The sequence below is a fragment of the Perna viridis genome, chromosome 4 (genome assembly GCF_037379345.1).
Source record: "Perna viridis isolate PV_CMFRI_1.1 ecotype Kerala chromosome 4, ASM3737934v1, whole genome shotgun sequence".
NCBI lineage: Eukaryota > Metazoa > Mollusca > Bivalvia > Mytilida > Mytilidae > Perna > Perna viridis.
The window spans coordinates 15,076,816-15,103,620 of NC_142448.1; the positions used below are offsets into that span (position 1 = coordinate 15,076,816).

At 33.7% G+C, this 26,805-nt stretch overlaps 1 protein-coding gene across 2 annotated transcripts; it reads right to left on the reverse strand.

Moving 5' to 3' along the window:
• Positions 1-234: 234 nt before the first annotated feature.
• On the reverse strand, positions 235-16,449 carry LOC148619025 (aquaporin-8-like). 2 transcript variants are annotated; one of them, XM_088578508.1, is made up of 5 exons: positions 16,120-16,449; positions 7,739-7,865; positions 5,734-5,948; positions 4,455-4,604; positions 235-448 (listed from the first exon to the last, which is right to left on the reverse strand). In XM_088578508.1, the coding sequence occupies exons 1-5, from the start codon at positions 16,338-16,340 to the stop codon at positions 427-429; spliced, it is 735 nt and encodes a 244-aa protein (XP_088434634.1). In that variant the 5' UTR covers positions 16,341-16,449; the 3' UTR covers positions 235-426. The 2 variants fall into 2 exon arrangements, with proteins under 2 accessions (XP_088434634.1, XP_088434632.1); XM_088578506.1 differs by lacking the exon at positions 16,120-16,449 and adding an exon at positions 9,757-10,310.
• Positions 16,450-26,805: the final 10,356 nt, after the last annotated feature.

Here is a 26,805-nt window from a genome sequence, read left to right on the forward strand (position 1 = left end):
ACATGTAGGTCAAATAATACTCCAAGGATAACTGAATGAAAAAAATATTCAATTGTCCACACTTTCCGATTCAAATAATCCGAAACTAAATACAAATGTAACCTTTTGTTAATGAATCAATTCATGATACTGGATTTGAATCAATTGTAAATTTAATAGTGGAAAAACCTGTCTTATCTTGATAGACAAAGGTTATTCAAATTAGCATGGTTTATAAGAGTAAACAGCCACAAATCAGGTATTTCATTTAATCTGTTAAAACTTAAAAACATTTCTTAATTTTTAAATATCTAGATAGTTCGATGACCAAAAAACAAAACATCATATCAATCAGTAACCTGTGGTCTCCTACAGCTGCCTTACATTAAAATGTAATCTCCCGTCAACTAATAATTATGCATGTTCCTGAAGCTGCAGAGGGTAGGGTCATCTCTTGTTAAACAGAAACCTGAAACCATACAAAATTTTAATAAACAGGTTGTAATTACTTATTACTCATGTCAAAGAAGTCCAGCACGGTACAAAAAGTCTGCGTAGTTTCAGCAAGCTGTGATTCATATGAAAACTCCAAACGCAATAGGCTTTGTGATATGAAAACTCCAAAGCATTCGGTTAGCAGACAGAGACGAACCAAAATCTACATATTCAATCCATCAGTTTGATATTTTCCAAGTGCCGGATCCAGACACTTTGAAAAGAGGAGGTGCCACCGAGGTTCCTCAGAAAAGGGGAGTACTGAGACAATGTTTGCCATTTTTATACCGTTGTCCGTCCGTCCGTCATCAATACTTCGGGCAATAACTCAAAAACACTTTCACCAACTTATATGAAACTTTGACGAATTGTTCATATCTATTGACGTAAAAGCTCCCTTTCGAGTTTAATAAATTTCAGATTTTTCGTTTCCGTGTTATAAATTTTTATACTTAAAAAAGGGGGATTTTCAAGTTTTCGCACAATAACTCAAAACACTTTCACTAACTTTTACGAAATTTTGGTGAATTGTTCATTGTTTGAAAGGGCTCACAGTATTTCTAGTTGATCATATAAACTCATTAAAAGCATAAGGACAGGTTAAAAGGGCAACGGGCGTATCATGCGCTTAAAGTGGAGCTCTTTATTTGTCAAGTTTTCAAATGAAAATGACATATTTTCCAATAAAAAGGGGGTGCCAACCCAATTAATCACCCCCTGGATCCGCCACTGTTTTCCCATATCGAGTTAATCTCATTCAGATGAATTGTTTATCACCCTTTGAATACAATGAAAATAGTAATTCTCCATCTTTAAGATACGTTTTTTTTTCTGGAAATATCATCATGGATTTAAGTTATGGAGTAAATACAATCCGCAAAATAGCTAAAAAACATGGTCTCAGTAAGTTGCGTAAAATTAAGTTAAACAGTTAATTTGTTCTCAAGTCAATAAAGATACATTTTTATACGTGTACTTGACTACGTTTTTAGCTATTTAATCCAAAATACCAGAAACTTACTAGTGAAGAAAAACGTGATACTTTTAAGTCATGTTTCTTCATTCTAATAAGAAATGAATAATTTTCCTCAAATGTTGTGTCATTATTAATACCACAAATTTATGTGATATTCTATGGAACGCATAAACTGTCTGATGGGATACGCATTTGTCGAATTTATGCAAATTTTCGCGGGAGTCGAAATTCCCATGTTTTTGAAATTAAAAAAATATATTCTGACTACGAAAATCGCCACAAGTCATCAACAGAGTCCCAGGTGTATCATTTGTGATGATATTGAACGTAAATAACAAATAAGCTATTTTTTTATTATAGAATAAATACTCTAGGGTGACTGGATAGACTACCTAAGTGTATTTCGTTCAGCATTTTTCTAATCGGCGTTTTGACGTCTATTTTGCCTTTTACGGACTGATTTGAAGTTTACACCGGATCGAAAAGTTCCGGGGTCACACGTCATCATGAAATTTTTGTCCACATCACGTAAAGAAAAGTTTGTTTGTTTGTTTGTTGGGGTTTAACGTCCGAGCAGCAATATTTCAGCTATATTCAGACGATGAACATGAAATTGATGATAAAAGGAACATGAAATGATGATAAAATGAAAAAGGGATAGACACAAGGACAATGGGGTCGACAAATTTTGATTGCCACTGGAAATAGGGAGAGGTGGGTAGGGTCGGGCAATTTAGCCTCCTGTGGCGGAGCCCTATGGTTCCTACTCAGGGAGAATACCACAGTAGGGTTCTTTAACGTGCAAGGAACGTGGCATCTTTCCCAACACGGTGCACCACTATGGTTTGCGGTCAGGTTTTCCGTATTATAGCCTGACAACCCCAGCATGTAACACGCCAGGGGTACCCCATTCCACCACCCGGGGCACACATCCCAGTTGCTCTGTGGGCAGAGCGCCCTAGCCCCCGGCTAGGGTTCTGATCACTATTTAGTCGCCTTTTACGACAAGCTTAGCGCTGCTGCAGGCCTATTCTTTTAACACCCGGGCCTGCACGGGGACGTAAAGAAAAGAAAATGCACATAATGTATTTAGCGATCATCATAACGTAAAGATGAAACGACCTCATGTTATAAGAAAACCATTGCACGTAAAGATAAATCCACATAACGTAAATGTATGTTGACATAATGTTATCAAAAAACGACATAACGTAAAGATAAAATTACAGAACGTAAAGTCGAAATGGCAGAATGTAAAGACAAAACGACATAATGTAAAGATGTTCCTAGATAACGTAAATACAAAATGACTACATGTAATTATAAAACCACAGCAAGTAATATAAAATTGACAACACGATAACAAATGTGTATTTCATCAGACAGTTTTGGCGTTCCATTCCCAGGCGACTGATGCTATGCCTTGGCCATGTCAAGTACGTTTTAATACCGGTTTTACAAAACAGGAATAATGAACACTAGCGAAATAGTAATCAATGGAACAAAAATTCGAACGGTAATCTAGAGAATATACATATAAAGTATAAAGACTAGACAGGGAAATATCCACACACAACAAAGAACAAGAAATAACCAAAATGATACACATAAATACAAAAGCGTCCTCTCCTCTGCTTTTCTAGAAACACCGGCCGAATTCCTCATAAGTAGAGGAAAGAGGAAAAGAAAACTATGACATGGTGGACAAATTGGTTCTCATGGTGCAGACCATTACGACCCAGGAGTTCATAACGGCGACCATAAAAGTTGTGATGACTTTAATCTTGTAGCAACATAACCATGAGTATTCCCTTCGATCTCTTAAGAGAAGGTTATGGCAAGCCAAAGTGGACTAAAATCAATATTTTGTAATATTAGAAAATGAATTTTTAATATTAAAAAATCATATTTTTTTTTAATATTAGAAAAAGATTTTTTAATATTAGAAATTCATTTTGTAATGTTAAAAATTCATTTTCTAATATTACAAATTCCTGATTTATTAATATTATAAAACATCGCACATATTGTAATATTACAAATTGAATTTGTAATATTAGAAAATTAATTTGTAATATTAAAGAATCAATTTGCAATAATATTGCAAAATCAGTCACATTTTTTAATATTACAAAATCAATTTCTAATATTAAAAAGTCGTTTTCTAATATTAGAAATTCAATAGATTTTTAATATTTAAAAAAGTGTTTTGTGATATTAGAAATCTAATTTGTAATATTGAAAAATTATTTTTTAATATTAAAATCACTTATTTTGTAATATTAGAAAACATACTTTCTAATATTACAAAATCATTTTTTAATATCAGAACATATTTTTTAATATAAGAAATTCATTTTGTAATATTAAAAATTCATTTTCTAATATGAAAAATTCATTTTCTAATATTACAAATTCCTGATTTAGTAATATTACAAAACACCACACATTTTGTAATATTACAAATTGAATTTGTAATATTAGAAAATGAAAAGTCCCTTTGCAATATTGCAAAATCAGGCACATTTTTTTAATATTACAAAATGATTTTCTAATATTAAAACGTGGTAATACAAATACAACAAACCCATTTTATAATATTAGAAAATCAATTTCTTTTTAATATTAAATAATCATTTTTTAAGATTAAAAATTCAATTGATTTTTTTAATATTAGAAAATCGTTTTTTAATATTAGAAATTCAATTGAATTTTTAATATTAAAAAATGATTTTCTAATATTAAAAAAAGTTTTCTTTTGTGATATAAGAAATCTAATTGTAATATTAGAAAATGAATTTGCAGTATTATAAAATCATTTTTTAATATTAGAAAATAATCATTTTTGTCCACTTTGGCTTGCCAGAGAAGGTCAAATATCAGGCTGGATTCATAGTGTCAGTTGTGTCAAGTTCTTTTGGGGTGAATGTGAAGTACAAAAGCCCCGAAACTAGGATTGTTTAAATCATGTCATTCTTGAAATGAAATTTTATTTGTTTTATACCTGTAAATAATTGCAGCAAAAACTGCCCCCGCAAATGGTCCTAACCAGTAAACATAGTGATGGTCCCAAACTGAAGTGTTGAAGACAGAGAACGCTACAGCTGGTCCGAAACTACGGGCTGGATTCATTGAAGCTCCAGTTGTTTCCCCACTGAAAATAAAAAAAAGATAAACATATTGTACTAAAATAAATGAGACATATTTGGCATTTGATCAAAGATAGATGTCAAAACTCGGTTCAGAACAGCAGTCGTTTGATTGGTTAGGGGACGACAATAACATGGACTTAATAAAATGAACTCGGAGTCGGGACTCATGACACTGAAATGACCTAAATTCTTCCACCTGGTCCATGCTCCCAGTTTATAGTGGAGTCCGAGTTGCTCATTTGCTTTGTTACTTTGTATGTATGATTTTAGTTACTGTATGTTCTTTGTTGTGTATGTCTGTTTTCCATGTCGTGTTTTTGTCCCTGAATTGCATTCTTTTGATTACCGCTATAACCTTGGTTCCCTTGATTATTCTTGGAACAAAAGAATGGATACGGTGGTAAATATATGTAGAGATCATTACTTTTAGCATATTCGTGCTGCATGGATATTACACATTAACTGTATCAAGATAAACCATTTTTTATCACTTTGTGTTTAAGTCGGAGTAAACGACCGTCATTCCGATTTAATGTATCAACACGAACACCTATCAATGCAGTATGTAAACTTAAAAAACTGTGAGGTTTGAGTGAAACTCGCTAATTAGGTTGTAGCACCGCTTTTCGATTTAAAGCGTACGCTATACTCCCGCATACGAGTACCAGACGCAAGAGATTGGACTCGGGACGCAGAGTTGTGAATTATACGCTGGATTCTGTCCACAATATCAGCTGTATGCTGGACTCGCCATCATTTTTAGAGCGTATACTGGACTCAAGGGGGGGTTACACCCCACTAATGAAGACCCCGCTCCCTAGCACAGAAGCTCACGAAACATGAAGTTGATGTCACGTCAGTCTGAAATTAAACCACACAATATAGTACGTCTACACCTATACAAAGATTATGTTAAAATATCAAGTGGCTTTGATAAGTAGTTGATGAGAAAACTCTATGGAAAAAGGGTGCAGACGGACACCACAATCACTACATACAGACTTAGCGTCGATATCAAATTATGCACGAGCAACAGTTGCCGATCTTATACATATATACATTTACACATCAGCCGCAACTAATAAAAAACCCTGTGGGTATTGCCAATCTAACAGGATTTTTGTCACCTACCCGCCCAATATATCAACAGCTACAGCCAAGCCAATGGCAAAAGGTGTTAACACAGAGTCTTTATTCCGCTTATCCAGAGCGTTCATTAAAACAGTAAAAACTAAAACGAAAGTTAGAACAGATTCACATAAAATAGCCCAACCAGGTTCAACGTCATTTGAAAGCGTGTGGGCTCCTCCTGAAATCTCCTTGTAAACAGCAGATGGAAGAACGGCCTGAAATATGACATGAACATAATTATATTAAGTATCAGCGGAAGTCGTAAACAATACTTAAATGTTTAATATAAATATTTCATTGTGTATACTCCCTTTTTTCAAATTCCCACTGAACGTCACATGAATTACTAGATGGGTGTCCACAAGTCCACGCCTTTGTTTTTAAAGGTGAATGAGTTTTCTGGTTTCTTCATGTTTTATTTTAGATATTAATGTATGCTATTTGTCATTTCGTGATATTGTTCATATATCCGCATTTTAAATATTTCGTTTCATTATATACGTCCCACCAGGATTTCCACTGATATCAATTATTTAATATACCAAGAGCTTATAAGAACGAAGTCTTATTAAGCATATATTTTTTTTTACATCCATGGGATAATTCAATCATTTTACAGTTCACTTTACGTAAGATCTTCGAGTTATATACACAGCAAACATGAGAATTAAACAGTATCACACATGAGAATTAAATAGTGTTACACATGAGAATTAAAGTGTCACATATGAGAATCAAACAGTCACACATGAGAATCAAACGATGACACACAAGAGAATTAAACAGTGTCACACATGAAAATTAAAGTGTTACACATGATAATTAAAGTGTCACAAATGAGAATCAAAGTGTCTCACATGAGAATCAAACGATGACACATATTAGAATCAAACAGTATCACACATGAGAATCAAACAATGACACACATGAGATTTAAACAGTTTTACACATGAGAATTAAACGGTGACACACATGAGAATCAAACAGTGTCACACACGATAATCATACAATTTGCAACATATGATTATTGAGTCAATTGTGATATGATTAACATGTTTCAGATAACAAATGATTATCATTTTTTTTAAACTTTGCACACCTCATTTCAAGTCGAATAGTTTTTCTTTGAATATTTCAACACACTTATGCCTTATTCTCACTTCCTAGACATGCCTATTCAAGATTTCATGAAAAAAAATCCTTAGAAAAAAAGAAGAATCTGACCTTGAAAGTTATATATCGGATATTGATTAGGAATTTAGACAAAAACATTTGATCATCATTTTGTGGAGAGTTTACACAAAGAGTTTTACAATAAAGTATACTTTAAAAAGTGTTTCTTTTTGTCTCCGATAGTGCAATTCACAGTTTTCAATATTTGCGGAAAAACGACATACAATATTACCTCAGCATTGTGTAAAATTCAAGAGAATATCTGCAATTAGTAAGTTTTTATCTGCATTTGAAGTTTTGTTGCTATTAAATTTAATGCAGTTTATTTTTTCCATTAGTATATATTAGCAAGCCAAGCCAATATTTACTTATGATCATATGGTTATCATACAGGGCCGGATCCAAACCCTTTGAAAAGTCGAGAGGGGATGCTAGCACATAATTTGCCATATTGTGTCAATTTTACACATGAAAACATGAAAATGACAATTTTTCAAAACAAAAAGGTGGAATGCCAATCCCCTGCACCCCTCCTGGACCCGCCACTTTCATATGAGTCGAACAACATATGCGTATCGTATGTGGCACTATTGGCTTTATATACTTTATAATATAGTATATATTTATGTGATCAGGCGATTATTTTTGATAGAGAGAAATTTTATATAGAGAACGCTACTTTGGGCATGTCATCAAAAAGTTGACTAAGAAAACACAAACCTTAGCTATTGCTATACAAACTATATGATCTTGTAACTAGGAAGTAAAACACATAATGCTAACCTAACGAATGGTGCACCTAGAAAACAAGCAAGAAAAAGGTCAAACTTACCCTTGTAAATGCGGCTCCAAGCATACCACCAAGTAGTTGACTAATGACATACATAACGCCCAAACTGATTGTTATCCCTCCATTTAGCATGACCCCTAACGTAACAGCTGGATTAAAGTGTCCACCACTGAAAAATAAGAGATTTGCAAATTTACCTTTGAATAGCAAGATAAGAAAGTTGGACATCATATCATAGTACTAAATAAGACGAATGCGAAGTCCATGATTGAAACAGAGAAAAAGAGGCATAACACGAAAATTATAACAAAGCACTAATGAAATAGATTATTGAAAACAACAAATGAGATTTTCTGTTACTTAAACTTTTTTGTTTGTTGATTGAACAGGCAATATTTAAAATAATGTTGTTCGTGAATTTCGTACAGCATTCAATTCAACTTCAGGAGTTTCGATCAGTAAGAACTATTTATCTAGATATATTTCATGGATGATGGAGTAGATATGCTACTCAAAATAGGAAACTAACAAATTAGCTGTTAAACGAGTTGGCATACACACGTTTATGATAAAACTGAAAGAAATAAACGTAAGGCGAATTGGCCGACTGTTTTCATGTGTAAAACTGACAGAAATGAACGTCGGACGAGTTGGTAGACTGTTTCTATTGGGGAAAACTGACAGAAATGAACTATCAGATCTGTCGGCTGACACGCTTTAAGAGAAAAAACTGACAGAAATGAACAATCAGATCTAGCTTTCGGTTAACACGCCGACAGAAATGAACGTCAGGCGAGTTGGCAGACACGTTTTCATGTGAGAAACTGGCAGAAACGAACTATCAGATCTGTTGACTGACATGCTTTTACATAAATGTAAAAGGCAGTCATATGATGCTGACTAAATCGTTATGAACTAAGTGTATATGTATACAAATGTTAAGATGCTGCTTGGTTCAGGGAATAGTAACTTTTATCATACATCTAAATAGAAATATACGTCTCTTGTGTGTTCATTATAATTGATTGTTTAAACCCTATATCATTTCAACTATATCGCATACCCTATATCACACTCCTAGACCTATATCGCACCCCTACTCGTTACATACTTGGAATATAGTTTTAAAATATATGATGTAACGAACATGACACGTCAAAATCTGTATCACAAGTCGTATCTAACCTCGACCTATATCCCCCCTCGGACCGATGGCCCTTGGGATGTTTAGGAGTTTTGGGTTGACATAGCACATGATACAGATTTTGACTTGTAATATTCAGTATATATCATTGATGTTATTGTGCAGCATCGTTATAAACCAAAAGTTTAGGTTGTTTTATAATAATGAATGGTATGTATTTCAAGGACAAGATCCATCCATATGTGTGATGGCATATAGCCATGTTAATCAAATTGATTATCTGTGTTTTATTTAGAAATTGGAATAAAAAATCAGATAACTCAAAGCCCTAACCTTAGGGAAAAAAACTATGGTCCGGTAAAATATGAATATCGTAAATGAAGTTGGTCTCTGAAGTAAAGACTTGCGGCATGACAACTTGATTTTGGAGGTGGGAAAAAGGGAAATTATGAAAAAAAAAATTGTCTATAAAAAAAAAAATAATGAAACAATTTTTTTTACTTTAGAAATAAGAAAGTATAATTTTGAGGAATTGTCAGCCCCTCTTAATCAAATGTCATACCCAATAACGGTGTGTATAACGTATAGAAAGCAACACGTTCTGTGTATACAAGCGGTTGGTAGGATTAGTGTTATCTTCCTGGAATATATGTATTAAGCATATGTATTCGATCTCAAAAGCTAATTAAACTCATTTTTAAGGAGGTACTTTTATGTCGTACAAATCAGTAACCGAAGCAAGTAAGAAATTAGTTAGATTACAGGCTTATGTTACAATACAAAAAAATCATTTTATTTTACAATAAAAAAAAAACACAAACATTATACATGAAACAAATGAAGTAATATCAATGAATAGTTCCACATTGTCTGTATTAACCATTAATTCTATTCCATAAAACTTTCGACTCCTTACCTAATATTTCCTAGTCCCATGATAAGCAATGCAATCATAAAGCCATGAGCCAGTCCGATGCCTACAATATCACCTGTCTGCACCACAAGTGTTCCAACAAATACAAAAACTGTAACGCCAATAAACTCGGCAATCACAGGACGAATAAGTGTCTCCATTTGGTCGACTTCTTCGGTTCTCTTGTGCACACGCGATTCAATAAGAGGTTCATTTTCGCTCATGATTATAAGTAGTTTAAGGATTTCTTGTTAACACAGATTAAATATTACCATCACTGATCATGTGACGCAATTACATGTATAGGTATAATATTTGTTAAACGATTACACCTGACCCCTTAAAATGGTATCAGGTCATTCGACTTATACACCATGTGAGTTGTTTACTGCAAGTCATCCTGACAGCGATATCATTATATAGAACTTAATCGACTTGAAAAATAATTGAAAGAATAATCAAGAGAACCAAGGTTATAGCGGTAATCAAAAGAATGCAATCCAGGGACAACGACCAGATATGGAAAATAGACATGCACAACAAAGAACATAAAGTAACTAAAATCATACATACAAAGTAACAAAAACAAATGAGCAACTCGGACTCCACTAAAAACTGGGAGCATGGACCAGATGCACCGGTAGGGTAAGCGTCCTCTGCTTTTCTAGAAACACCCGCCGAGTTGCTCATAAAGAGTCAAGTCCGGGGTAGACAAACGAGGAAAAGAAAACTATGACAACGTTGAATAAATTAGTTTTCATGGCGCTGATGGATACACCATAACGATCCACGAGTTCATGACGACGACCATAAAACTTCTGTAGTGATTACTTCAATCTTGAAGGAACATAACCCTGTTCCAGAAGCATATTTGTTAGAATTCTAGCACGGTACAAAAAGTTTGCGTAGTTTCGGCAAGGTCTGGCATAACGTATGAGTTGTGATATGAACACTCCATACGCAGGTGCTGAAGGGAAGTTGCCACAGATGAAAAGGAAAGTTGACAATTCTGAATGAAGTCATCACGTTTGTCGTAGTTTTCCTTTACCATTGATTTCTAAGTGTCAAGATATGAGGCTGATTTCACAGTGTATGTAGTATCCTTTATAGGATAAAGTTCTTTGTGGTAGATGCCATGTATCAAATCCCCGAAATTAGGATTGTTTAAAGATAATACATCATCTATATAGCGGAAACTGAGATTAAAGGATCTAGCCAAAGGATATTCTTTCTTCCTGATCAGATCAGCTATAAAGTTAGCCTCATAAGAGTAAAGGAATAGGTCAGCAAGTAGAGGAGCACAATTTGTTCCCATTGGAATGCCCACCGTTTGTTGAATAACGCGTCCACCACAAATATGGACAAATATGTTGTCGATAAAAAATTGCAGCATTTCGTAAACATCTCCCTTTGTGTATTTAGTACACGATTTGGAATTATTTCTTACAAAGTATGAGGAATCTCTACCAAGAACTATATATTTGTATCTAGATATATCATTTTTTTGGAAAAAAACAACGATGTGTAATAAGTCGGGACTTTAACTGAGTATGGGGAATAGAAGTAAACAGTGTTGAAAAATCATAGGTTTTAACGCTATTATATTCTGATGATAGCCTTGAACTAATTGTCTCCAAGACCTTTCGAATTTTTCAGGATTCACATTGAATTAATACCACTACAGGAGTAGCAAGTTTTGTGGTAGGACTGCAGACCCTCTTTGACAGCTGTGAGCATAGAAGTTAAAAGTTTTGCAAGAGGTTTGGTGGTACATTTTACAGATCCAGCTATGTAACGTTTTTTGTATGGATTCTTGTGGAGTTTAGGAATCCAGCACATAGACGGTAAATCACAATCATCAATCTTGGTAGAGAGACCAAAAGAGGATAGCACAAAACTTATAAAAGTAAAATTTTGAAAAAAAATACTGTACATATCCCGAAATCAATTCTTTGAGTTCGTAAAACATCTTCTGACCTTCTGTTCTTTTGGTCTTTGTTTTTTTAGTATTTCCTTTTATACTTAATATACAAAGTCAATGGTATTTCTTAGTAGTCAAAATATTATTTGATTATAAAACAAGTTGTGATGGAAGTAACCAACACCGGTTGTTATGAATGATATCTGATATTCATTGAAGACTATGTTGATACCTAATACCACAATAAAAAAACAATCAGAAAATGAGGATTATTTCTTTATATAGAGGAATGACTATGCTGAACAGTCAAAGAGACAACCACCTCACCGCGGAGTGAAAAATGTTCATTGGTCTTCAATGAATGAAGAGGAAACATCACACCACTGGACAGGCTGCAGCTGGCCCCAAAACAACATGCATAAGCAGCTACCTGGGTTATTCTATTTATCATTGGTGAGGGGAGTTCAGATTTAATAAATTATATTTTGTTTTGTATTTTGTTGACAAGGTTGAAAACCATGATTTAGAATAGTATAATAAAGTACTTATTTTATCTTTTAACTACATTGCACAGAAGTCTTAAATATTATTATAAAAATGAGACCTCAATCAGTATTTATTCCCTCCTTCATGAAACTGGAATAGGCCTACCAATGTGCCCTTTTAATGGAAAGTATATGATTCATACTGTAGTTAAGGAACAAGTGTTATGCAAAATGCAAACAGTTTGAGGTTCATGTGAATAACAATTTTTGAAATAGTGCTATGAGTTTATTTTATTCAATTTTGAGTATGAGTAAGCTTAAAAGTGAATTAAGTGCTTTATTAATTGTGAAGGATTTCCATTGGAATTATGATGTTCCGGATTTACTTCACTGGTTTTCATAGTTCGGAATTAAGTTTCATGTTAATAATAACTATCATTTGTGTTATAGTTTGGGATTTAGTGCATTGAGTTTGATTGAAATTATGATTTGGGATTATAAGTGCAATGATTTTCAATGAAATTTAAGATTTGGTATAAGTGTTATTTACATTGAAACTTCTTTGGATTAAGTGCAGTTCATTGAATGTATAGCTTTGGATTTAAATGCTGTTTTGTGGAACTTTTGTGGATCATTAAAGTACAATGATTTTCATTCAAATGTAATAGTTTGGGATTTAGTGCATTTTTTTAAAGTGCAATATTTTTCATGGCCGTAAAATGTAGTTTGGGATCTAGTGCAATGGTTATTTTTAAATTAAAGATTTGGATAAATTGTTTTTTTTTTCATTGGAAGTACAGTTTGGGATTACGTGCAATGATATACATGTAACTAGAATTTTATGGAGAATATTTCTTAGTTTCATTTTCATTGTAATTGTTGTTCTGAATTAAGTGCAATGATTTACAGCTCTGATTTGAGTGTTTTATGTGAAAATGATTTTATTGGAATTATACTTATGGCTGAAGTGCATTAAATTTCATCAGAACTATATATATATACTTATTGTACATGTATATTTTAAATATGTGCAAGAAATTTATAAGAATCCAAACTATTGTTTAGAGTAGATACTTTGACGGAGTATATTTCAACGTTTATATATAAACAACAGTATTCAATGGATTCAGCTTTGAGATGGGACAAACAAATAAATTGTAGTATAACATTGTAACTTCAAGTTATTGTTCGTTCCATGAAAGTGTTACTATTTTACTTTACTTTGCCATTTCTTATTTGCTATCCACTTGGGGACCTTTGGGTTTAAAGCTTTTTTTCTTGGAAAAAAATTAAACAATATACACGAACAATAGTTTTCCACATTAGTACTTTTCCTGTGTTAATAAGTACAAAAAAAAAACAGCAAGTTAAAAAAAAACAATGATGTAAAAAAAATACATTAAATTCCCACAAAACACATTGTGAGTATGAGTGTGACAATGAATTAGTGTATTTTGTTTTTGTGTATTTAAAATATTGTCTGTTGTCTACTCATTTCGTTTATATTTCGTTAAACTGTATATATATATTCGCTCCTGTTCCGTAGCATGAACTACGGCTGAGTGTTTTTCTGAATAAAGTTGTTCAAAAGTAATATTCACAAGCTGAGAAAATTCCATATGATGTGAAACATAGCCAGTATTGGTTGCCTTACACCTGACCAGGTAAATTTTCATGGGTGAGTGGCTACTCATTCATCAACTCTTACAATAGCAACTGGTCAGTTTAAATGTCCCAATAGCTTTGTCAGTCCTTTGTATTGTTCGGGAGATTGTCATGGTTGTAGGAAAGTCACTGTAAAAGTGATATCAAAATTGATGAAAGAATGTACCGTTCGGAAATTGTGCTTTTTTAAACCAAAGCCCGGGAAAAGTTACGATGTACAAGGTTTATGTTTATTAATAAAGATATCTGAGTACAAATAGATAGATATAGATATAGTTTTGAGTGTTTATCGATGCATTAATAAGATATAAAAACAACGAATTAAAATTCTAGATAACAATAACTGTTAAAGTTTTGGTAAAATGACCACCAAATTATCTCTTCAAAATCTCTGTCTTTAACAATTAGTAAATAAAATTAGATAGCTTCCAAACAAGTCTTTCACTTGACAGATTATTACCGTTCAAGATTGCATCAGATAAAAATAAAAACTACAGAGAATTAAATTAAAAACAAACTGTAACTCCCAGACTGGAGTGAATTTGATATAAAAACAGTGAACAATTGTCACATAATAATTAAATATATTACATCCTACTTTCATGAAAATTAATTCAATCATAAAACCAAGAGATAGACGTATAAAACAGCTGTCTGTACTACAATTAAGTGCCCCTCCAACAAAAACAAAAACAAATAGAAAAAAAACAGTTGAGAGTAAATATTGGTTTGCAATAAAATTATTTACATATGACCCTTGTGATCTTATCTGACTTCGTCCCTTGTGAATTGCTAAGTTTTATTTATTCTATCAATGCTATTTTGACTTGCCAACGAACAGTAAAGAAATACAGAAAAACTTATTTATGTAGTTTGAATTCTTTACCGATTTTGACAAACAAACACTCGATTAATTTAAAAATTACTGACTTATCCATACGTTTTTTTTTGTTTTTAGGGCGTGGGGAAACTTTTCAAGATCAATGACTGATGAAACCAATATACATTTATATGTCATATCGAACCTACATAACTCCTTGTATATAGGATATAGCCTATGTGACCTATTGCCATCATTTTGCATCCGTCGTCGGCGTCTGTAAACTTTTCTTCGAACACCTTCTCTGAAACTACTTGACATATTTTCATGAAAGTTGATAAGGATGTACCTTGGGGTATCTTATCCAACAAGAATGTAAGAGAGACTTTCTGTCTTTGGTAATTGGGTTGAATTTGTAGGTGTCTCCCTGGGAGAGTTATTGCTCTTGAAAGACAAAAATGACGCTTTTTTTCTCGGAAACCATAATAGATACAAAATAAAACCCTACAGATTGATGAAATGATTTTTACGCTAAACCCCATAAAAGTCTCCATTGGGTGACTCCTTGTTAGAGTTATTGCCCTTGATAGGCAAAAGAAAAAGAACTGGATGTTTTTGCGATATTAAGCCAATTTCTTCAAAATATAAAGAGCTTCATGGAACGCAGAATGATACTTAAGGCCTTTGTTCTCTTGTGGCAAGTGTGGACACAATACAAGTTTTTGACACACTCAAGCATATGGACTTAAGTTCACAATGGTCACAACTGGTTTGAACACAATATAGCATAACATTTGAAATTCAATAAAGGATGAAATATGTTCTGCTTAAAAAAATATCTGAAATCTGATACAAAAAACACGTAATTTTCATAAGGAGTCCATGAAAAAAATCAAACCAAAAGTAAAAAAGAGATATTTTGGGAATGTGGCTCATTTGGTTCAAGTACGCTGGGTCGATGTTGTGGCAGTTTTTAGCAAAACTTTGAAAACTATAATACTGTGAGAGTACCTTAATTCGTGGGTACCAATTTTCGTGGTTTAAGGGGAAATGACCAGAAGACAGATTCTCGAATTCGTGGATTTGAGAACTCGATCACACACACGGATGGGACATTTCCTGTTCGTTGGGAATCAATTTTATGGTTTACCAAACCCACGAAAACCATGAAAATTGGTACCCCTCGAACAATAATATTTTCACAGAATCCTATAAAAAATTAAAATCAGACCAAAATTAAAAAAAATTGTTCGCTTTGGTTAGGAATGTGGCTCCTTTGGTCCCTTATAACTCGAAAACCTTTAAAAAAAAGTCTCCGTTGTGTTGACGTTGTAGGACGACTCCTTGTTAAAGTTATGTCCCCTAAAACGCAGAAAATGATACTTTAAGATCTGCAGATATGTTTTAAAAGAAGAGTAAATAGGGAAACAAGTCATTTCGTATTAATACCAACTACATTTACTTTATAGTATTACCTAATGCAGCCAAGTCCCATTATCAGTAGAGCAATAAAAAAACCATGTGCTAAACCTATAGCTACAATATCTCCAGTCTGTACTACCATAGTACCCACGAACACAAACATTGTTACTCCCACAAACTCTGCTATCACCGGTCTTACTTTACTCTCTACAAAGTTTGCAGAATCTACACGGAGCGTTCTCTCTTCCATCAGCAGCGGCTCGCCGTCACTCATATTTGATAGTTTAAGACATCCAATTCATACACGTGGACAGGTGTAGTCGATCAATACACATGAAAATGTCGGACATCTGGTTTGTTTACATGACTTAAACTTAGTCCGGTAAACGTAATAAAGGTTATCAGACCGAGACTACTATGTATATAATAAAAACATTCAATTGTGAATACCTTTAAATGCCCCAGAACATACGCATACGCAAGGGCTGAATGTTTACGGTTAATATTGGTTGAATGCAAGTAAATACGACCAAAATGGTCGGCGTTCAGATAATACGAATTTACAAAATAATGTTTTTTTTCATCATTTTAGAAGTTCATAAAATTTTGTCCATTCTTCGGCTATTTATGAAACGCGAAAAGTATATCTTGCATTTAGATATGTTTTAAAATCGTCCACCAATCGTTTTAAAGTGTGCTCGTACATGAAATTAAACACCATACACACTAAACAATACATGTAAGTATAAATGCTATTTAATTTACATAGTCAAGAGTATTTTGCAAAGTTTTTCTTAGGTTTTATTGATTTGCAAGTAAATTGTTTCTGTTGTAATTCCAGTCTAGTTAGCATATGGTTAATGTCATTCGATGTATATGACACAATGTCCTTTGGACTTTTATTTGTTTTGTAAGTGAATTGTCCAACTTACACATCGATGAATACTGGAAAAACAGTGTTTAATCCTATAATAGAAACACAAAAAAGAACAAGACAAAACTCGTTGGATGACAGAGAAATAAGCATAAATGGTTGGATGCGAAACGGTTTGATATCTATAAGGAAAGAGGATTGTTAAGCTCTGACGTAGATTGTACATTTGAAGTCATACATCAGCTTAACCAAGACAGATTTTCAAAGGTAACATTTTTTTTCGGAGACAATGAGACAATAAGTTATACTTGAGTAGCAGGGTATGAAACATTTATGAAAACAACTATCTTGGGTAAAACGTTCGTCTTTATAGACTTACTCTATCTGACTGTGCTCTCCGATTTTTTTTGGCACATTTATTGACTGGAGTTTAGTTCTGCTAGATATGTTCAACTTCATGTATTTAAAAAGTACTTACAGCCACATTACATGTTTGTTACACTAGTTACACAGGCATATTTTATTTATTAATTTTTCAATGGACCAATATCATACGTGAAGAAAAAAGTTTCACCACCTTTAACAAAATTACTCACATTCAACCAAATTTGATTCCACCATTACAGGGTAGATGACGGGTTGGTTTTGATAATTATAAAGTTGAAAATCGGCTTTAGTGAAATAAAATCTAGGTAGATTTATATTCAAATCACTGTAAGTATACTACTCCATGCAATGGTATACTGAAAACATACTAACAAATCGAAGATGACTTGTATAAAAATCTAAATAATTTTTGGCATAAAGAATGTCACTGCCGAAAGTGATCTTTGAGACCTCAAAATGCCCGTATTTGTATACGAGTAATCAAGAAAACCAAGGGTCTAGCGGAAATCAAAAGAAAGAAATCCAGGGACAAAGACCAATCATGGAAAACAGACATACACAACAAAGATAATTAAGTAACTAAAATAATACATACAAAGTAAGAGAAGCAAATGAGAAACTCGGACTCCACTAAAAACTGAGAGCATGGACCAGGTGCACCGGTAGAGTACGCGTTCTCTGCTTTTCTAGAAACACCCGCCGAGTTGCTCATAAAAAGTCGTTCGGGGTAGACGAAAGAGGAAAGGAAAACTATGACACGATGAACAAATCAGTTTTCATGGTGTCCGGGGTAGACAAACGAGGAAAAGAAAACTATGACAACGTTGAATAAATTAGTTTTCATGGCGCTGATGGATACACCATAACGATCCACGAGTTCATGATGACGACCATAAAACTTCTGTAGTGATTACTTCAATTTTGTAGCAACATAACCCTGTTCCAGAAGCCCAGCTATAAGAGTCCTAGCGCGATACAAAAAGTCTGCGTAGTTTCGACAAGGTCTGGCATAACGTATGAGTAGTGATATGAAAACTCCATACGCAGGTGCTGAAGGGGTGTTGCCACAGATGAAAAGGAAAGTTGACAATTAATGAAAAGTCATCACGTTTGTAAGTTTGGTCAATAGTTTTCCTTTACAATTGATCTCTAAGTGTAGGTCAAGATATGAGGCTGACTTTACAGTGCCTGTAGTATCCTTTATCTTAAGTTCTTTGGGGTTAGATTCGATATACCAAGTCACCTAGACTAGGATTGTTAAACGATAGTACGTCATCTATGTAGCGGAAACTGAGATAAAAGTATCTAGCCAAATGATGTTCTTTCTTTCGGATCAGATCAGCTATAAAATCGGCATCACAAGAGTTTAGGAATAGGTCAGCAAGTAGCGGAGCACAATTTGTTCCCATTGGAATACCGACCGTTTGTTGAAAAACGCGTCCCCACACTGGACAAATATGTTGTCGATCTAAAATTCCAGTATTTTGAAAACATCTTCTGTATATTTGGAAGATGATTTGGAATTATTTTTTTATAAGGTATGAGGAATCTTTACCAAGAACTACATAATTATATGTAGGTGTAGCATCTTTTTTGGAGAAACAAAGATGTATTATGTTTTTGAGTCGGGGTTTTAACTACGTATGAGGAATGGAAGTATACAGTGTTTAAAAATCCGAGGTTTTAATGCTATTATATTCTGATAATAATCTTGAATTGAGGATCTCCAAAAATCTTTCGAATTTTTCAGGATTCACATATGGGAATAACAAGTGCTGTGGTAAGACTATGTTGTGTGGTTTTTACTGATATAATATGACGAGAATCTTTTTTTCTTACCTTGACTCTAAGCGAAGCAATGTTTTTCCCTGCACCCAACCGATATCGCCTAAATTTCGCGCATTCAACTAATATCTATCCCTTGATATGGTCCATTAGTACAAGCGCATAGAAATGATTTTTAACAAGCTTGACAATTTATATATGTGGACCGGTATTCTAACTTAACACTTTGAGCACACGATACGTCAGTCTGAACAACTGCCGTAACTTGTGCATTTAAAGTAAAAAAAAATAGTCGTCAAAAAAGTATACAGACCTTGATATCATTATGACCGTAAGTTTGAAGCAATTCTGTTATTTAGGCGTTCTCACGGTAGATACGACATGCGAAAAACACTCTTCGGGTGTTTAAAGTTCAATCACTAAAAGTATACAGTCCTGGAAGTCATTATATCAATTGTCTGTATAAAGTTAAAGGGATTTCTGATTAGGCATGTGTACGAAAAGATTTTAGTTCAATAACTCAGAAATGCAATTACCGATATTCACTCTTAGGTATAGATTTTGGGACCATCATACCTCAAAACACTGAAAAGCTTGAAACAATTGAAATAGGGAATGCTCAATTTTGGTGCGACGTTTTCAGAGTGTAAACATTTAGATGGTGATCATGCAAAACCGGTACTGGATGGCACATGACAGATTTGTTTTAAAAAACTGTTCAGCCACTTCATCACAAACGCATCATTTATCAAAGTTGCGTGTTGGTTTTTGATTAACGCAATGATTTGTTGCGTTTTAGGGAACTTTAAAATCATTATGAGCCATCAATTGTCGATTAAAAAACTCATAATGGGTGGCGGAGGACTCGCTTTAAATTTCCCACTATGTGGAAAAGAACTAATGTGACGCCAGTATTTAAAAACGAAAATGCTCGATAAATCAATAACTATCGACTCATTTCACTTCTCAGTATAATTATCGACGTCAATGCATGTATCAAACTATTTTCCGACGGCACTGGTCTATATTTTATTGTAGAGACTCCAGATCTCGCAGCATTTGCATTGAAAACAGAGTCCAGACAGAAGCGATGCGTATCGTAATAGGTTGCACGAAATTAAAAACACTAGTATACAATGTATTTATATTATTAAACCGGAATGATAGAAGGAAAAACATAAATGATGTACAAGATGACGAACAGTGATACCCCCGAGTATATAAGTACCCTGGTACTAAATGCGCGGTCAGACTTCCACAACCATTTTACGCGTCAATCACACAACTTATCATATTCCTTCTGTTTTTACCCACTCGTCTAGCTTCCTTTTCATATATTATTATTCTATTTCACTATTGCATATACCTATGTAAAACGAACGTATTAGAGCATGCTAATTCCTTATGATGTATTACTGTTGCATTAATTATAATTGATGTACTTATTTAAAATAAAATGTGATCAAACTAAATTTAACACATTGTTTGTTACATTTCATTATTATTCTGCATTCATACCATTGATCAAACTCGGCAAACAATAGTTATTGTAGAGCCCTCACCACGCCATTTGGCATTTTATTCCCATAGAACAAGTGTGGACACAGACTGGCATTGTCCGCGGGGCAAGTATGGACGCAGACTGATGTTGCCCGAAGAGCAAATTTGAACATACATACGATTTATCTTGAACGTGTCTGCATTGTCTAGAAAACTTCTCCATTTATTGATATTAATAATTGAATTATGCGCATGTTGATAAATATCCATTAAGACGTGTTACTGAACATCTAACGGGAACAAATTCCACTATGGATTGCCTTAAGACAAGTCATTTACATATTACAATGCTTCTTCCTTGAAGGTGTATTTGCATGGATGTGTTGAACTTTATCTCATGTTAAGGATTGGCCATTTCACTTTATACAGGTAAGCTTGATAAAATTTTGGACTCTCAGTTTTTGTTTTAGATTAACAGTAACCTACAGTGTGGTATCTGTCAGTTACATGAGTAGCCTTTATTTTAAAATGGTATGGACCATAAACTCAAAATTAAATAAGAGCATTTCTTTAGTAGTTAGTAAAATCATATCAAAATTTCATAACAATAAATCAACCGTAACTATAAAGTCATCGCACGAAAACCAAGTGAATATGGACGACGACATGGACGTCGCCGACGGTGACGCCGCTGTCAGCACCATACCAATATACAATGTTTTGCGGTGACACTATTATATTAAATATATACATATATATAGGCTAATTCGGGGTTTGGGAATGCTCCATTTTTAATTCCCTAAAAAGCCTGTCAATTACTCTTCCTTAGGACCAACTTGACAGTGTTCGATTTGCTAAGAATTTACATCTATAAGGTTTTTATTTTTACATGAGTCCTAGTTAAACAGTTCTCTAGCTACAGAGAATAAAACTGCATAACGGAAAAAAATCCCACTTACAGTCATGTACTCAACAGATAACATTCGAAATGTTATCAAAACACATCGATACTGGCTCACAGTTAACACTTTAAAACCAATATTTCAACGAAAGCTTGTATTAAACCGTTTTAATCAACTTCTAAATAGTTATATACGTTTGTTGCTTGAAAAATGTTTCCTTGGACAAAAACTGTATACTATAGCACTTTTATAGCACTGTTTTGCAGCTGTATAAAATATATCCAGAGGCACTGCCAGTATCGTTCGGTTTCAGAACCAACGTAACATGTATGTACATTCAGCATTTCAAAACACTGTCATTGACTTGTCTTTAGAATCTCTATTTCAATAAATCCTGTAAATCTTCACAATTTAATAAAACTTAGTTATTTTTACGTGTGTAGTATTAATATCGATACTAAACAAAACCTTCAACCTTTTAACAGAAAAGCGATTCATCCATATTTGTCTATCTGCAAATATAGGAAAAGAAAAAGAGTAGACATTTATTTTTAATACTTTACAAAAATAATCAAAAATGTTTTTTTAACATACATGTAGTTGTATATCAATGCCTGCATTTGTTGATTGAGTGTATGGTGTTATTCTACATCTATAATCATATACAGTAAATCTAACTGTGGAACTCAAAATCAATGTCTATTAAATATTCTAAGGAAAACATCATCTGACATCACTACGGCTATAAAACATCATCTGACATCACTATGGCTATAAAACATCATCTGTCATCACCATGACTATAAAACATCATCTGTCATCACTACGGCTATAAAACATTATCTGACATCACTATGGCTATAAAACATTATCTGACATCACTACGGCTATAAAACATCATCTGTCATCACTACGGCTATAAAACATTATCTGACATCACTATGGCTATAAAACATCATCTGACATCACTACGGCTATAAAACATCATCTGTCATCACTACGGCTATAAAACATTATCTGACATCACTACGGCTATAAAACATTATCTGACATCACTACGGCTATAAAACATCATCTGACATCACTACGGCTATAAAACATTATCTGACATCACTACGGCTATAAAACATTATCTGACATCACTATGGCTATAAAACATCATCTGTCATCACTACGGCTATAAAACATTATCTGACATCACTACGGCTATAAAACATTATCTGACATCACTACGGCTATAAAACACCATCTGACATCACTATGGCTATAAAACATCATCTGTCATCACTACGGCTATAAAACATTATCTGATATCACTACGGCTATAAAACATTATCTGACATCACTACGGCTATAAAACATCATCTGACATCACTACGGCTATAAAACACCATCTGACATCACTATGGCTATAAAACAACATCTGTCATCACTACGGCTGTAAACATCATCTGTCATCACTACGGCTATAAAACATTATCTGACATCACCATGGCTATAAAACATCATCTGTCATCACCATGGCTATAAAACATCACCTGACATCACTATGGCTATAAAACATCATCTGTCATCACTACGGCTATAAAACATTATCTGACATCACTACGGCTATAAAACATTATCTGACATCACTACGGCTATAAAACACCATCTGACATCACCATGGCTATAAAACATCATCTGACATCACCATGGCTATAAAACATCATCTGTCATCACTACGGCTATAAAACACCATCTGACATCACTTTGACTATAAAACATCATCTGACATCACTATGGCTATAAAACATCATCTGACATCACTTTGACTATAAAACATCATCTGACATCACTATGGCTATAAAACATCATCTGTCATCACTATGGCTATAAAACATTATCTGACATCACTACGGCTATAAAACATTATCTGACATCACTACGGCTATAAAACATTATCTGACATCACTATGGCTATAAACATCATCTGTCATCACTATGGCTATAAAACATTATCTGACATCACTATGGCTATAAAACATTAACTGACATCACCATGGCTATAAAACATCATCTGACATCACTATGGCTATAAAACAACATCTGACATCACTACGGCTATAAAACATCACCTGACATCACTATGGCTATAAAACATCATCTGACATCACTACGGCTATAAAACATCATCTGACATCACTATGGCTATAAAACATTATCTGACATCACTACGGCTATAAAACATTATCTGACATCACTACGGCTATAAAACACCATCTGACATCACTTTGACTATAAAACATCATCTGACATCACTATGGCTATAAAACATCATCTGACATCACTTTGACTATAAAACATCATCTGACCTCACTATGGCTATAAAACATCATCTGTCATCACTATGGCTATAAAACATTATCTGACATCACTACGGCTATAAAACAATATCTGACATCACTACGGCTATAAAACACCATCTGACATCACTATGGCTATAAACATCATCTGTCATCACTATGGCTATAAAACATTATCTGACATCACTATGGCTATAAAACATTAACTGACATCACCATGGCTATAAAACATTATCTGACATCACTATGGCTATAAAACATCATCTGACATCACCATGGCTATAAAACATCATCTGACATCACTACGGCTATAAAACATCATCTGACATCACTATGGCTATAAAACATTATCTGACATCACCATGGCTATAAAACATCATCTGTCATCACTACGGCTATAAAACATTATCTGACATCACTATGGCTGTAAAACATTATCTGACATCACTACGGCTATAAAACATCATCTGACAACACTACGACTGTAAAACATCATCTGTCATCACTATGGCTGTAAAACATCATCTGTCATCACTATGGCTATAAAACATCATCTGACATCACTACGGCTATAAAACATTATCTGACATCACTTTGACTATAAAACATCATCTGACATCACTACGGCTATAAAACATCATCTGACATCACTTTGACTATAAAACATCATCTGACATCACTACGGCTATAAAACATCATCTGTCATCACCATGGCTATAAAACATTATCTGACATCACTGTGGCTATAAAACATTATCTGACATCACTATGGCTGTAAAACATTATCTGACATCACTATGGCTGTAAAACATCATCTGACATCACGATGGCTATAAAACATCATCTGACATCACTATGGCTATAAAACACCATCTGACATCACTATGGCTATAAAACATCATCTGACATCACTATGGCTATAAAACATTTTTAAAGAACATTGCATTGTGCAATGGATTTTATCTTCCATACACATATATGTACAATATCATAAAAAAAATTACCACCGCCATCAAAACAAAAAAATTCTCAAGCGCCGAATCCCAAAAGTACGGAAGGGTATTAAGGCCATTCTTTTTCATTTTTTTTTCAAATAGTCGACTTTAATCTTGGAATTATCAACATTAATCTTGGAGTTTTCAACATTAATCTTGGAGTTTTCAACATTAAACTTCGAATTATCAACATTAGTCTTGGAATAATCAACATTTATCTTGGAATTATCAACATCAAAACTTGGAATTATCAACATTAATTTTTCGAATTCCAACTTTAATCTTGGAATTATCAACATTAATTTTTTGAATTCCAACTTTAATCTTGGAATAATCAACATTAAACTTGGAATTATCAACATTAACCTTGGAATTATCAACATTAATCTTGGAATTTCCAATGAGCATCGGGAGATTGAGTGTCGGACTTATAACATTATCTTGGTTTTCTGTCACTAAATAACTGAATATCATGACGATTCAACCATACCTTTGTATTCAGGGGTGGTCGATCCAGGATTTTAAGGGGATGTACAATTGACCGGGGGAGGGCTTTGTCCTTGACCTAAAAATAGGAAGAATAGGCAAAAAATAATAAATCGCCCGTAAAAATATTGATAACTGAAAACATTAAATCTGTATGCCATTGGATACATGCTTTAAAAAGAAAATGAAGTATGATTGCCGGCGAAATGTTTTTTTCGCGCTAGTTTTCTTCGTGACGAAATTGATATGATATATAGTTCCATTTGGATGATGTTTTGGATAACATCGAGAGTACGACACTCATAAGTCCGACGCTCATTAGTCCGACACTTATAAGTCCGACGCTCATTAGTCCGACATTCATAAATCCGACACTCATTGGTCCGACGCTCATTGGAAATTCCAAGATTAATGTTAATAATTCCACGATTAAAGTTGATATTTCAAAGATTAATGTTGATAATTCCAAGTTTAATGTTGCTAATTCCAAGATTAAATTTGATAATTCCAAGATTCCAAAATTAAAGTTGATAATTCCAAGACTTAAGTCGACAATTTCGAAAAAAAGGATGGCCCTAATAAGCTTCCGTACGAAAGAGATTTGGGCGTGGACTAGGTCTAACATTATTACAATGTAGTTGTTTAGTCATTGCAGATTTGGTTTTCATTGTATTCTGAGTTTGGTGTCACTATGATCACTCATTTCATTTAAAAAGTTTTAAATAAAAATAAATCCCTACCTACCAACCCCACAAAATTTCATAATGGTGATCGGAAACATAAATTTATTTTTTTCGGCCTTAAAGATTTCTCTTTAACTGACTGGCATGCACCAATATGTTGACTTACGTATCTGTCTTACATGCACTTGAAACTGTTGATTTTATCCCGAAAAGTATTTTGCTGGGTCAAAGATGCAGCAAATGCTGTAAGCTGTACAATATAAGCGTGCAGATCACTAATTGGATCACTAGGCCACGGATCGATTTTAAATCACCTGGTAATGCATTTAATGAATTGAATAAATGAACGTTGTCACATGACTACCATAATTTCTCCGAATACACCATGACCCACATTCACGGGTATGACTATGCTTGGGGACTGTGGAAACGCTTCGATGTTTTTAGTGCTATGGATTTTTCGAACTTTAATGGGCATAGAGGGTTTACGTCTATATCATATGTCAATGGAAAGATAAATCAATGCAGTTTTTGAATATCATTATTTTTTAACTGAAAAGTGGTCAAGTTTTTTGCTATTTTGCATTAATTAGAGGAGGGGTCAAAGATCAATCGACCCGAATACAATAAGTGATTTAAATGAAATCGTTCATTGTAGGTATCGGAAAACAAATAACATGTGGAGATCACATGTATAGAATTTCAAAAATGTGAAAAAGAACTTTTTTCGACAAAAGTTGACAATTTGATCGCAGAAAAAAATGGCTCTAAAATCGGTTTCA